The 14,496-nt window shown below is 39.9% G+C and overlaps 1 protein-coding gene across 5 annotated transcripts in view; it reads left to right on the top strand.

Moving 5' to 3' along the window:
• The window catches only part of KLHL17 (kelch like family member 17), a 113,699-nt gene extending 108,596 nt beyond the window's left edge, over positions 1–5,103 (top strand). For all 5 annotated transcript variants that reach the window (XM_089668415.1, XM_089668414.1, XM_089668412.1 and 2 more), the window contains one exon: positions 414–5,103. In XM_089668415.1, the coding sequence (XP_089524541.1) occupies positions 414–642 (229 nt within the window). In that variant the 3' untranslated portion in view covers positions 643–5,103. The remainder of the gene's footprint in view (positions 1–413) is intronic.
• Positions 5,104–14,496: the final 9,393 nt, after the last annotated feature.

Raw genomic sequence — 14,496 nt, 5'->3', positions numbered from 1 at the left:
TAAACACTCTGATGACGTCCCAATGATGAGTGTCTTGAGCTAGCCATACACATCTTGTTTGAAATTTTTCATTTTTAGAACATCTGTTTGTTTCGTAGAATAAAATGATTGGTAAACATGCCAAGCAGTACTGCTCCATACATGTAGCAACATTTTGACAGTTTACAGCTCAGCCCTGGACCCATAAATGTCCAGGATTAAGCTGTACAAAATCAAAGTCCAGTACCAAACATAAAAATGGCAGTTTTGTAGACGGAATCTTGCACTCCAGTCGTTTTTTTTCTTGACATTTGAGATTTTCTTATGGCTTCTAGATCATACTTTTTTTTTTAGTAATACAATATTTCCTGTTTATGGTTTCAGGGGTACTTTAGTTTTTTTGAATTTTCATCTATTCTGTTGTCTTTCTACAGAAGCACGCATGATCTTGTGGCCATGGATGGGTGGCTGTATGCAGTAGGAGGCAATGATGGAAGCTCAAGCTTGAACTCCATAGAAAAGTACAACCCACGTACCAACAAGTGGGTTGCTGCATCTTGTATGTTCACCCGAAGGAGCAGCGTTGGGGTGGCAGTGCTAGAACTTCTCAACTTCCCTCCGCCCTCCTCTCCTACTCTTTCTGTCTCCTCAACCAGCCTCTGACAAAGACTCAAGTCTCTAACGTCAAGGAGAAGCCTGCACTGTCTACCGGAGCTGAAGAGGTGGAGCCCATGGAGGAGAAATCTGGTTTCTCAGTTCTAGGGGGCTTTTTCGTAGGACATGCCATTTTGTCCTTGCAACCCCTTCACTGCTGGAAAGGCCTGCATCTCCCTGCAAAGATACCTCTTTACCATTTAAAGGCAGGACTTCAAGGCCAATTTAGCAAAAGATGGGTCAGTGGATATCCCTGAAGAAAAGGTTTTTCTTTTTCTTTTTTTTTTTTTGTACTCTGTAGCATCCTGCAAGTCTTTGCATCAGGGAAGTTGGTGGTGATCTTTGCTGTACTGCACTGTGCAGGTATCTCAAGCAGGAAAGGGGTTAAATCCTCCTCAACTGTATGCCATTCAGACAGAAGAATTCTCTTCAGGAACAGACATCTCCTGCACTTTAAGAATAAATTGAATTCCTTTACAATACACATTATATAATGACTGGATGTGAAATACATCACAGAATTTCTGGAGGTCATCAGGATCTGCAAATAATGTCTGATTACCTCCTTACTTGAACTAATACAATGTGCCATAGAAATTCTCAAAATGGGCACCTTTCCATCTCTTTACCTTTTCCCGCACTGTTTATCCGGCAGGATAGCACTTCACAGCACTGATAAAGGATTAGGAACTCTTGTAATGGCGCAACATGGTCAATCCTGGACCTCATTGCATGTAATAGAAAAATATTACTGAGGTGCAAAAAGAGCACAGCACTGAAACCTGTGAAACATTTCCATCTGCAGCAGACACAAGATATTTCTGGAGCCTCCAGACAGTTACTGTCATTGCACTTCTTATTATAGTAATACTGACCAGGAAGGGGCATAGGTTATAGGCTGCAGTGTTTGGTTTTTGGATGGAAGTGTTATCATTCATAACTGTATTGATGGTACAAGGTGTTTGACATACTGCAGGTGTACTGTAACCCACAGCACTCACTGAGCTCAGCTAGTGGCCTAGCTTCACATACCCAGACCTGGTGTAAGATACAAGTCAGAGCAGCTGAGATTCAATCCTGTATCCACTGCTCCAGCTTTATCATCCCCAGCCTCTATAACTACCTCTTAGTTAACACGATCACACAATTACCTCCTGTATCTGAAACTCTCACACCCCCCTCCCTTCTTTCTCCTGATCTATCCTCAACTGCTATAGCCCCCGCAGCAGGTAACCTACACCATTGCATCCTGTATGTGGAACCACTGACTCTTCTAAGCCCTGCTCTGCCAGTACTTCTGACTAATTTTCAACCTTCATAGCTCCCCTGCAGCTAACATACTGAAACTATTACCTCGTTTACCTGAAATTGCCAACGTTCCTAACCCCTCTCCTTTGCCTACTCCTGACATCTTCATTTTCTGTAGCTCCACCACAGACACCATGCTTACACCATTACCTCCTTAAAACCCCCAAACCTTATAACTCCTCTCTTGCTGTTATATATGACTTCTCAACCTCTGTATCTAACATTTGAACACTTATCTCTTGCACCTAAAGTCCTCCAACTCTCATAACCCTTCCCCTGCCGATATTCCTGTCTTGTCTTCAACCACTATGGCTCCCCCTGCAGACAATATGCTCACACCATTGAGTCCTTTATAACCCCTCCTATACCCCTACTTCTTTCCACTTCCTAGAACCCCCTCCATCTTTAACTGTATGGGGGTTGATTTGCTAAAATTGGAGAGTGCGAAATCTGGTGCAGCTCTGCACAGAAACCAATCGGCTTCCAGTTTTTTTGTCAAAGCTTCACTGAGCAAGCTGAAGTTAGAAGATGATTGGCCGCCATGCACTAAGCTCAGCCTTGAGCTGTCTGGAAAAACAAAGGAGCAAATAGATTATTAGTTAGAAATGTGAGTCCATTGTGTATGCAACAGTATGGATCTGCTTACTAAGATATTCACACTAGACTCGTGGCCTTTTAGTTAGATGAATCACTGCCACATTTGGTTTCTATGTTTGGAGGTCAGTATCTTCAGATGGAAGAATATTCACAGGAAAAAAAACAAACAACCTGGTGAAGGGATAGCATTTTTATATTAACTGATAGAGCTCCAAAATGAATTTATAATTTATTGTCTTAGGCATAGCACAGTCTATGTGTGCAAATACAAAAAAAAAAAATTTAAAGTAGGGAATAATATTGACTCAAATGGAGCTCCACCTAGAACTTTTGCACTCGATTTCTGTCCCAGTGAAAATGGTCAACAAGACAAGAAGTGAGGGTATATCCCTCCAGTGACACAGAAAATGTTCTAGCCAGTGGCAGGTAGGCAGGCAGCTAGCATTTCAGAATGAGATCAGTAATGGCAGGCCCCATTATCTCACAGTATAGATTTTCTTAAAGATTGCCACCTATTAATGACATTCTTATGTCAGATTTGCCCTCTAGCACATATAGATAAGTACAATTGTCCATAACTCTATCTGAACATCCATTCGTCATAGAATCCGTCTTCTTGAACATGGGCACGCATAGATCAGCTGATGAATTCATTGGCAAATCCAATTCCCAGGATCTGCACGGATTAATACCGCCCTTACACATGAGGGTTTTTTTCTAACTCCTCCTGCCATACAATCTTATGAAATTCTATACAGTTCTATCATACAGTATGTTTGAGTGTTTCCTGACATTTAGATCAAATTCTGCACAATCATCACAAATCTTCCATACAAAGTTCAGTACTAGGTTGCTATGGATTACTTTAGAGTTGCACTATGTTAATACCTTGCCATTCAGGCTTGTGCTGGAATACACCTTTTTGCACTATAGTCTGTATTTCTCTTTATGCCATTCATGCTCCTATGGGTGCTAACATCTACATACCATATACCCTCAACCTGGGACAATTTGCACGTGAACTTCAAATTGGTTCTAATGATGCTTACCCATGCATTATCATGAGCCACCCGCTGCCGTTACTTATGCTATAAAAAAAGTTGCACTTTTGTGTCAGTTTTATTTTTTAACCTTTTTTTTTCCTACGATAATCACTCCACTGTGGACTAAAAAAATAATTTTCTCATTTCATGTCTAAATAACCTCACACTTTTGCAATAAGTTCTGAAGTACTTTTATTTTTCGAAACGGAACTTTGCTAGAGAAGAGTTGTGCCATTTGCTCGTCGTTTTCATTCAGCGTCTTTTTTTTTTTACGGTTTGCTTTTTGCATGTCTTCTGACATGGATTTTCTTCCTAGTGAATAGCATGCCTTTCCCACAGTGCACCTTTTCATGAGAGCCCTCTCCACTCGGCATGAAGATCACTGCACAGACACAATGCAGAACGGCAATACACGGACAAACACTTGTGGTTCACTGACAGCAACATATTCAAGGTTTCTTGTACTTTGTTTTATTTTTCGTACATTGACCAGAAAGGCAACTGTAGCTTGCTGCTAGAAGAAAAAGTCTAGTAGCACCAATTTTCTGGAAGGCCCTCCCCTAATTAAAAAAAATGTTACATGGGTTATATTTATTTACCAGTCTTAAATTTATCTGGGTATTTATTTATTTATGATATATAATTAGCCTTCATTCAGCCATATTAAAATACATATTTACAGTTGGATTTGGCTATGAAAACGGCAGTAAAGTATATTGAAGGTGTTGCAACTGCCATTTTTTTGGGTTGATAAGGACAGTAGGGTTTTTTTTATTTTATTTTATTGAATCTCCATATATCTGTAGGAAATAACAGAGCTTGACTGTCTTTTAGTTTCTCAATAAACAGTTGCAAAGAGCATTGAAGTGCAAAATGCAGAAATCCATAGCAGCCAATCAGAAGTAATCTCTTAACTGATTTGACTGCAGTAAACTGCTATCTAATTGGTTGTGGTTGGTTAGGCAGAACATAAGAAGCCTGGTAATAACAAGTCATGCTAGAAGCATAAAAGTAGTGTTTGTTATAATTGGGCATTATGTGTTCTGCTAGGAGGTGATAACAAGCATCTCCGGCTCGGTATTTTCTTAGAAACAAGCCCAATCCTTCACTATTCTGTGTTGGAGGCTACAAACACTGCGAATGCACTATGGTCACTACCAGGAAAAAAACTGCAGTTTGTCCCAGCACTACAGTGAACTTGAATGTGGACAAATATTTCTCTACCCATAGTTCTTTGGAGACATCTGCTCCTCTATGACCACCCTCAGTGTACTTTGCACATCATAACTGACCTTTGCACTACCTTGCTCAATAAGCAGCATTATGAAACCTGGGGCAACATTGGTATTATTCAGTGCCAGCGTGGGTAAAATGATTTCACTCCGCATTATCTGTCTGTTCTATTACTGTTGGTCATAAACTGTATGTGTGTCATGAACAGTGTTTTCCTTTTCATGTATACTAATTTGAACAATGTTAAGGTGCCCTTGGATAATATTAAATAAAATAAATTCTCAGTATACTTCTTTACAGCAGAGGAGCTCAGTGTCGGCTGCCATGAAATGCTCAGGTGTAGCGACCGTCAGTCTGAGGGCGCGCCTATAGGTTGTAAATCTCCCATAATTGCTGTTTTTTCTTATTGGACTTTTATTATTTAATTTTAATTTTTATTATTTAATTTTCATTTTTATTATATATTTTTTATTTAATTTTTATTTTTAAATTTACTGATATTTCATTCACTTTATTATATTATTGTATTTTTATATGATGAATTTCTTTGAGGTTCACCAATGGAAGATTTGCACATTGTAATAGGGATTGCACATATAATGACCTGCGAATATGTTATGAATTTATTTTTCACAAATTTAATTTTATTCATCTAATGAGTCACCGGTATATCAACTATCACTTATATATATTTATATTTTTATTTATTTACAAGCACTTTGCACTTTTGATTTAAACTGAAGCGCGGTAATTATTTAAATTATTTGTTTGAAAAACGCACATCACATGAGAGTGGGCATAATAACCAGCGATCTAGCACACATATACCATACCTCGGTGGCTCGCAAGCTTATTTGATTGTATTGACCTAAATCTCCCATACTTACTGGGCCATCATTGGTCAGCAAGCACAGGGAGAGGTGATCATGGGAGAGAGTCACAGCAACAAGTGATAATTCTATGGAGTTTTATTTCCATCCACCTTTTAAAAAGGAGTTTTGGGAGCATTGGGCGGGTGCAGGGAGTGCATACCGGACACTACGGGGTTGATTTACTAAAAGGCAAATAGACTGTGCATTTTGCAAGTGCCGTTGCTAAAAAAAGAAAGAAAAAAAAGGTAGCTGTGCTGACTTCCATCATCCTATCAAATGCAGGCAAAAATGCATTTTTCTATCTTTTCCTTGCAGTTGAGTGTCTAGTGAACCTTTACCTCATTGACTAATCTCTGGAGCAACTGCACTTGCAAAGTGCAAGTCTATTTGCCTTTAGTAACTCAACCCCTATGTATGATCCCTGTGAATTCAGGCACTACAGTGATTTTCACACAGGTACAAGCAGTAGAACAGTGGCACTTGGGTATGGTATTCCAACCTCACTTATAAAACCTTTCTGGCTGGGGTGACCCTCAGAGGTACCAAAGTAAGTCTTTACAGAATGGCACAGTAAAAACATTGCATGCACTATGCCAAACAAATGTGGAATATGTATTGATCAATTCATCTTAATTAACCCTTCACAAGCTAAGGCTTTATGAAGCACATGGTGGGAGTCGATAATGCTGCTGAGTGCTCCTTTAATTGCTGGTTTACGAATAACTGCTTTTTTCTGTACACATGAAGCTATTCTGCATATACCCATATGGCAGAAAATGCCAGGATTATATAAAGTGGCCAAAACAGTGTAAAACACTGATAATGTATGTATTATCTGGTGATTTTAAAGGTATGTTCTAGGGAAACGGCTATACACAGAATAAATACATAGGTTGGAGCTGTTATACTGTACCTGCCAGAGAATTAGTATTTGTGTCCATCCACTCCTAATATTTACACAGCTCTTGGATATAGCACAGTCCCAGGAGCGGACTGACAACTCATGGGGCCCCCGGGCAATAGGGGATCATGGGGCTCCTGTGTCCTTGCCCACACTCAAAAAAAGCCTATAAAAGGTACAAGGGGCATTTCATGGGGCCCCCTACTGACCTCGGGCAGTGCCCGAGTGCTCAAATAATCAGTCCGCCCCTGCACAGTCCTGTCTCGTAAGGCAATAGTTCTCTGCTGCATCTGAAAAAACAAGTTCTGTCCTTCACCCAGCCTGTGATTGGACAGTGAAGGGAAAAGCAGCAGACTGATGAACTTCTCTTTCTGTTATTCTGCAGGTTGAGCTCTGCTGTACAAGAACGCAAACGGCTGCTACCAAGTCCAATTCAGATTGTATTAACAAAGATTTTTCTCTGAAAAATACTTATAGCAATGGATTGGTACCGCAAAGTAAATTCATAAAGTTTATTATACAAATATTCAAATTGTATATATCACCATGCCCAGTGTTTGTAAAGATAATTTCACAAATCTTATTTCAATTCAACATCCAAATGCTGGCTCAACGCATTTTGAATGCTTCAAACATTTTCATTAGTAGCACTTGTGACCAGTATCTTTATAGGAAAGCCCAGTAGTGTAAAATCAACAGTTTCCATAAAGTCTGATGGTGTGGAAATTCTCAAATCCAGAAGGGGACAGCCAAGGGACATAAGGAGAGTAGTCCAAAAGGTGTAAGAAATCTCCAATATAGTTCTCCAAAAAAAGAAAAAGAGTGCTTCAAGGATGAAGAGCAAAATAATCATGCAAGAATCCAAATCAGTTCTGGTCTGGAGTTCAATACTGCCATCCTTTGAGCGGATGCAACAGCACACCAAGATCTTTAACCACAAGAGTAATATATCATATATCTGAAGCTCTTTACTTTTGTTGTATAAACGTGGATGACTATATTGAAGATTTATTACACCTTTTGGACTACTGTCTTCATGTCCCTTGGCTGTTCCTTTCTGGATTTGAGAATTTACACTCCAGCAAACTGTATGGAAACTTTTGATTTTACACTACTGGGCTTTCCTATATGGATATACAAAAAGACTAAAAAACTGCGCAAAATGTGTGATAAAACACAAAATGAATAAAAATAAATTATATTGCTGCCACTTCTAATAAATCAATGACTTCAAAAAGAATCCTCAGTGATTCAGTAGCGCAAATTACATATACATAAGTGTCAAGGTGAAAACTAATAAAGGTGAAAGAAAGTCCTTATAATCCCATAAGTCTTCAAATTCTCCAAAGAAAATCACCACTTGTACAAAATATATGGTGCACTCACCACATGGTTATGCCCCCCCGTTCTCATGGTTGGCTAAATCGCTCATAAGGTATTATCCAATGGGAAGAAGAGCAACTACTCAATATCAATCATCTCCTCCATTCACCAAGTACTCCCTTTTCCAAGATACGCAGACAGCATTTTACAGATAGATGAATATCTGGTATAAAGGTACTTAGGATGGTGTACAAACAACTTCCTTCTTTTTAAATAATCTTGGCTCTAGTTTGCCTAATGTACATTGATTTGTGCTTTTCTGAAGGCTCAGTCCAATAAGACCCAATTTCCTTCAATGGTCATGCATTGTTGGATTTTATTGGGATAATGGTTGGCTGTTGCAATAGGAAGATCAGCACTACTCGGTTATCTCTCCTCACACCGGTGTAGCGACAAGATGGGTATCCCATGAAAACTGGCATTCTTTATATGGACATCTTCACTTCTAAACCATGCAATTTGTGTTCTTATTTTCAAAACATCCCCAGCTCTGTCAGAGATTTTCGCTATTGAATTGAGCTTGGACACTGACCTAGGCATTCCAGGACATTAATACCATTGTTTTTAAGCCACCCTTGTGTAGTTTTTGCTTTATGCTTGGGGCCATTGTCATGGTGGAAGACAAATCTCCCCAGGCTCAGGTTTCTTGCAGATTTCAATGTACCTGTTTTTGCTAAGTTCATTTAACTCTTTACATTCACAAGCCTTACAAGGCCCGCTGAAAAAAATATCCCCAAAGTATGACGCTTCCACCATCAATGATTATGGTGGAGACCGTGCAATAGGATAATGTACAGTGTTTGGCTGGCTTCAAAGTGTTTTGGCTATATTTTGGTCTCATCAAACCATAGAATCTGCTTCCATTTGACTTTAGAGTCTCCCATGTGCCTATAGGTGAGATGTCATGTAAGATTCATTGGCTACACCCCCATGTGCCTGTGAACCACTCGGGCAATAATTGTACATATCGTCTTCTCGATCTCAGCCACCTGAGGTCTACACCTTCTTCAGGGTTGTCATAGTTCTCTTGGTGTCCCCTCTTGCTAGTCTTCTGCTTACACAGCCACTCTTTTGGTGGACAGCCTCTCCTTCAGATTTACAGCTGTGCCATACTCTTTCCAACACTTAAGGATTGATTTAACTGTACTTCCATAAAAATTCAGTGTCTTGGAATTGTTCTATACCTGCCTGACTTGTGCCTGCCAGTCACTTTTTATGAAGTTGCTCAAGTGTTCAGGCCAGTTCATACCATGAATTGCGCAGGGACACACTGTGCGTTCCTCTGCAATTCACAGGTGATTAATTTGATTGGACGGAAATCATGCCGGAACACACCAAAAGTAGTGCATGCACTACTTTATAAAACAAACAGCAACCAGATCGCATGGTACTATTGAACCGATTTGCTGACTATAAATACACTGCGTTTGTGACCTGAGCAAAGAATAAAAGGAATTCCTGATATAAGCCACCATCCCCAAAATTTTACATAAAGTTGAGGAAAAAAAAAAACCTGGTTTTATGGGGCTTTTAAGGCATCAATACATATAATTAAAAATATACAAAATCTTTATTTTGCCTCAAATTTCCACACATATAAAACATATAACAGCTGTTTCTGGAGGTCATATATAATGTTACATCATCATCATGAGATATTTGTTAATTACAGAATTTGTCTATAATAATCCGACTCGTTTCGGAGTAATTCTACTCCTTCCTCAGGGAAAAGACTCTGCCCAGAGGTGATATACTAACGTGAGAAAAATGGAAACAGAGAAGAAGAATTTCAGCAAAGCTGAAAAACACTGTCAACGTTTGCTGCTGCTCCCCAGCCTGCAACTTGGCAAGCCTCAAACACCCAGGGCCCTCCCAATCAGGACACTGAGGCCACCTGAATCACATTATGGTTGTGGACATCTAGATATTCCAATAATGCTTCACCTATATAGTAAGCAGAGGGGCATGTAACCAAGCGTCTTCAAACTACATACCAGATCAAGCCACATAGACCAGAAGAACTCAACGAACAGCACTCTATGGAAATCCACAATGGCCAACGAGGGAGAGAGCGTGCATTTGTGACCTATGTTTGGGGTGTCATTAAGTTATCACTGACACCTGCTGCAGAGCACAAGGGCAGTGCGTTTTGAATGTGGTGCAGGTAACACACATAGAACGCATTTCCCTAATTGTGTTCTGGTGTGACCTGGCCTTTATGGTGTTGGTTATGTTTCTTTACTGACTCACCAGAAGTTCGATCTTCCAGAGATATGTGTAAGAGTCCTTTCACATGGGCGTTGTTTTTTTTCTTGAGTTCAGTCTAGTTTTTTCAAAGAAAAAACGGATAAGTTTACATCCATTTTTTCATCCATTTACATCCGTTTTTCATCTGTTTACATCCGTTTACATTGTTTACATCCATTTACATCCGTTTTCATCTGTTTACATCCATTTACATTGGTTTACATCTGTTTTTCATCCGTTTACATCTGTTTTTGGTCCGTTGGCATCCATTTTTCTTTCCCTCCGGGTTTGTTTGCAGAAGAAAAATAGGGTTTTCTTCCGTTCAAAAAAACGGATGTTAACGGAAGTGGACATTAACGGATGTAAAAATATGTTCATCCGTTTACATTCGCAAATCCATAGAAATAGCTGGGGGTCCGTTTTTCATCTGTATACGTACAGATGAAAAAGGGACATACGGAATGCCTGTGTGAAAGGGGCCTAATTCTAATACACATTCTTACAACCCTTTTACTACACACAGTTGCACCAGTGACAATGTATGTGTCATAGTAAAGGGTTAGTATATTTATGCATTTCGTTTTTTCATTTTTAGGGTCCATGCACCTGGGCGTTACAAAAACGCTTCTACCGGAGTTTTGCATTTTGCCTATAGAAGCAGCTCAGTGTTCTCCTGTGTGTCCATGCACATTACTATGCTTTGAGATATATTTTAAGCTCAGTATTTGCAGGCAGAAAAAAACGCTTCTGGTTTGTGTTTTTAAGAGGAATTTCCTGGCAGAAAAAAAACACTGAACACCTATACAGAAACACTCTGTATAAGCGTTTCTTCTGCCAGGCGAACTGATGTTTTTTTTAAGCCCAGTGTGCATTGACCCAAATTCATTTTAATTGCTTTGCAGAGATGTTTTTTCACATTTGTCTTTAAAGTGTATGTTTCTGCTTATCAGTATGAAATAAATCCACTGTGATTCCTTGTTCTATTACAACAAAATATGAACACTTCCAAAATAACTTATATAGGCACTGTATGTAAAGATGGGGGAACTCCTTTTTTTTCCCCTTACAAATTAAAAGTCAAATAGCTACTTGAAGGGAAGCTCTAGAAACGAGAAGTTCTGCTGAGTTCTTTCATCCATTCATGTAAAATGCTGGGTTTTCTTATTTTCCTTGCATGTGATTGGGTATTCTTTGCAAAGTGAAGCTTTACCTCATTTACTAAGCTCTGGAACAACTTCACATGCATTGCACAGTATATTTGCCTTTAGTAAATCAACTCCATTGGCTTCCATGCTCTTGGACCCACCATGGAAGCAATGGCATCATGAATCAAATGGCCATAACAACTAAGGAGCTTGATGTGCTTTCCATCTGATGTCCATGTGAATATGTACATACAGCTGCAGAAGAATACTTTACTTTAAATTTTTTTTTTAACCTCCCTGGCGGTATTCCCGAGTGTAGCTCGGGGTAAAGTTTCAGTACCAAAAGCGGTAACCCCGAGCTACACTCGGGCTTACCATGCGGCACTGCATAGGGATTCCCTGCAGAGCTTACCTTGTCCTTCGCTCCCGCAATGTGTCCCCTGCAGCGTCCCCGGCCATCTCCTCCGGCCGATGCCGGCATCCGGCTTCTGTGTTCCGCTCCCTGTGACGTCGGGACGTACGGGCGCCGCCGGTAGCGGGAAATTTGAAAAGTTAAAAAAATTTAATTTTTTTCCAAACACATTTTACATAGTAAAACATTGCTGTTTCAACCCATTTCACATACATTTTGCCCCGAGTGCTTTGTCCTGTCCCCTGTCTGCATTTTGTCTGTTGTTTCTGCCTGGAAACTGAGAAACGTCCATGGCGTCCAAAAAGTGTCCCTTTGGGTCAAAAGCGGGTTTAGATCAGCTAGAGAACAGCGATAGCCAATCAGAACCACTTGCAGAATTGAGTGATAATGATTCATGGGGGAAATTCGTCATCAGGCACTGAAAACGATTTTGCGACTTTGCTCAGCGATGTGCGAACTTGGCGCTCGATTTCAAATGTCAGTGTTTTTGGTTTGATTATATTATTGAATTAAATGTATTATTATTATATTATTTTTTATGATTATTAAATTATAATTTATGATTTCGTGTTTCAAATTTTATCATACCCGGGATGATGTTTAATAGACTCTTGTTCGGACAGATTTCAGTGAGTTATTCCTAAAAATTACAGCCTACAATAGAAAAACTACATATTTCCATGCAAAATAATGGTACCGCTTTCAGCACCAAAAATCTGAAATAATCATACCGCCAGGGAGGTTAAGAAACCTATTTTATTCTGAAACCAGAATTTGGAAGGGCAGTGTGATGAAATGCTAGCTCAGCATCATTATGAACATAATGGACTAGGATAATAAATTCTATTTGAATTTAAAGCAGTTAAATTAGCCGAGTGCCTCTAACAAGTTTGGAAGATGCCTACACAATGGCATGCCTGCATTAGGCTGTCCTTACCTGTGTTTGCTCACACAGTTAAATCAATGTACCTTGAGGAAATTGGTGCTCAGTGTATTTACCAATTACACTCCACTGACAAAAGGAAGTGTAGCCATTAATAACGGTCATTTACAGCAATCATTACTTTAGGTTTTGAATACGATTTTACCCTTGGTGTTGGTAATTATATTTATTTAATCTGAGAAGAACAAGATGAGGAGGTCTAGGACAAGGCAGTGGCTGGATGATCTGGCTGCCTTCTGAGTTGTACCTCCAGGCAAGATCTATAAACATGTTTGCCTGGCCTATCTATGTGGGTTTATACTATGAAAATCCGGTGTTCTCTAGGAGAAGCAATTTAGTCACAGACTTGTTCAAGTGACATTGATGAAGAAGGTGTTTGGATATTATGGGGTATGCCCAGGGGCGGACTGACAACTCATGGGGCCCCCGGGAAATAGGGGATCATGGGGCCCCTGTGTCCTTGCCCACACTCAAACCACACCCAAAAAAGCCTATGAAAGGTACCAGGGGCATCTCATGGGGCCCCTTTCTGACCCCGGGCCCTTGGGCAGTGCCCGAGTTCCCAAATGGTCAGTCCACCCCTGGATATGCCGTATGGGTCTCCCCCAAGAACAGGGATGCAATTGCATCTGCATCTTCTACTACCCCTGTACTTAAACCACTGAACTCAGCATTGAGCTGTCTGGTAAAATAGGGAGCAAATCAAGGCATCCCATTATTACCCTAGGTTCACAGCTAAGTGTTTTCCACAGCATTTTTCAGAAACGCAGTACAGTCCATTTAACATGATTTCCTATGGGACACGTTCACATCTCCACGTTTTCACCCGGTGCAGTTTTGGAAAGGGCTAGGGACTCTTTTGCATGCCAAAAGTTGCATTTTTGGTTCTATATACTTCAAAGGAAATGCTGCAGAAAAGCATGTAGTGCGTTTTTGCCGCGTTTTGTGTTTTAAATCTGCCTAGCAACAAGAAAAAACTGCAAACCGCATCAAAAACACAACAAAACGCAAACTGCATAGGTGTGAACCTAGTCTTGGTTAGAAATGTGAGTCAATTGTGTCTGCAACAGTATGGATCTACTTAAAAAGAAATTCACACAAGACTCCTGACCTTTTAGTTAGATGAACTAAGTGCTCCAGGCTTAGTAAATCTCCCCCATGGACTTACCTTTGAAGGTGACTTGGAAAGAAGAAGTAATAATGTGTTCAGCTGTTGCCTGTAAAAGACAGCCATGAGTGCTGGCTGTCAGACTACAATAGAGGCACTACAGATTCATCCATTCATGCTGTATAGTATAGATAGGGCAATCGAGTGATTTAGAGATCTTAATGTGTATGGATAGCTGTAGTCTAAAGATATGAAGGTGGGCAGAGTTCTCCACAACAGGAAAGCAGGCAAGCAGAAAAACCTGTCAGAAGTTCTAATCTTTGGGCTCATGTACACGGGGTGTTTAGAAAACTCTTCTGAATGATAGAAACTGACTGCTGGAAAACATATGTTAAAAAATATCAGTTTATGCACGTTTTTGTTTTTAAAAGATAACCTCAGGAGACCTTCCCAAATGCCCAGAATGCACTAAAAAATAGTAAAAAATTAACTATTTCAGACATTTTGAGAGAGTAGAAGCAGAGAGAGCAGTATGTGTTGAGATGACCTGTCTTTTCTGGTTGTATTCACTATGGATCCCATCATGAGCAGAATGCGGCACGTTTTACCATTTTTCCTTTAGGCAAAACCTGGAACTGACTGCGCTGGTGTGCTCGGTCCTCTTGAATACA

Source organism: Staurois parvus, unplaced genomic scaffold (assembly GCF_062004578.1).
Source record: "Staurois parvus isolate SC_StPar_1 unplaced genomic scaffold, SC_StPar_1.0 ptg000057l, whole genome shotgun sequence".
NCBI classification, from domain to species: Eukaryota; Metazoa; Chordata; class Amphibia; order Anura; family Ranidae; genus Staurois; species Staurois parvus.
The sequence above is the reverse complement of the archived record's forward strand: the minus strand, read 5'-3'. Positions and strand labels throughout refer to the sequence as shown.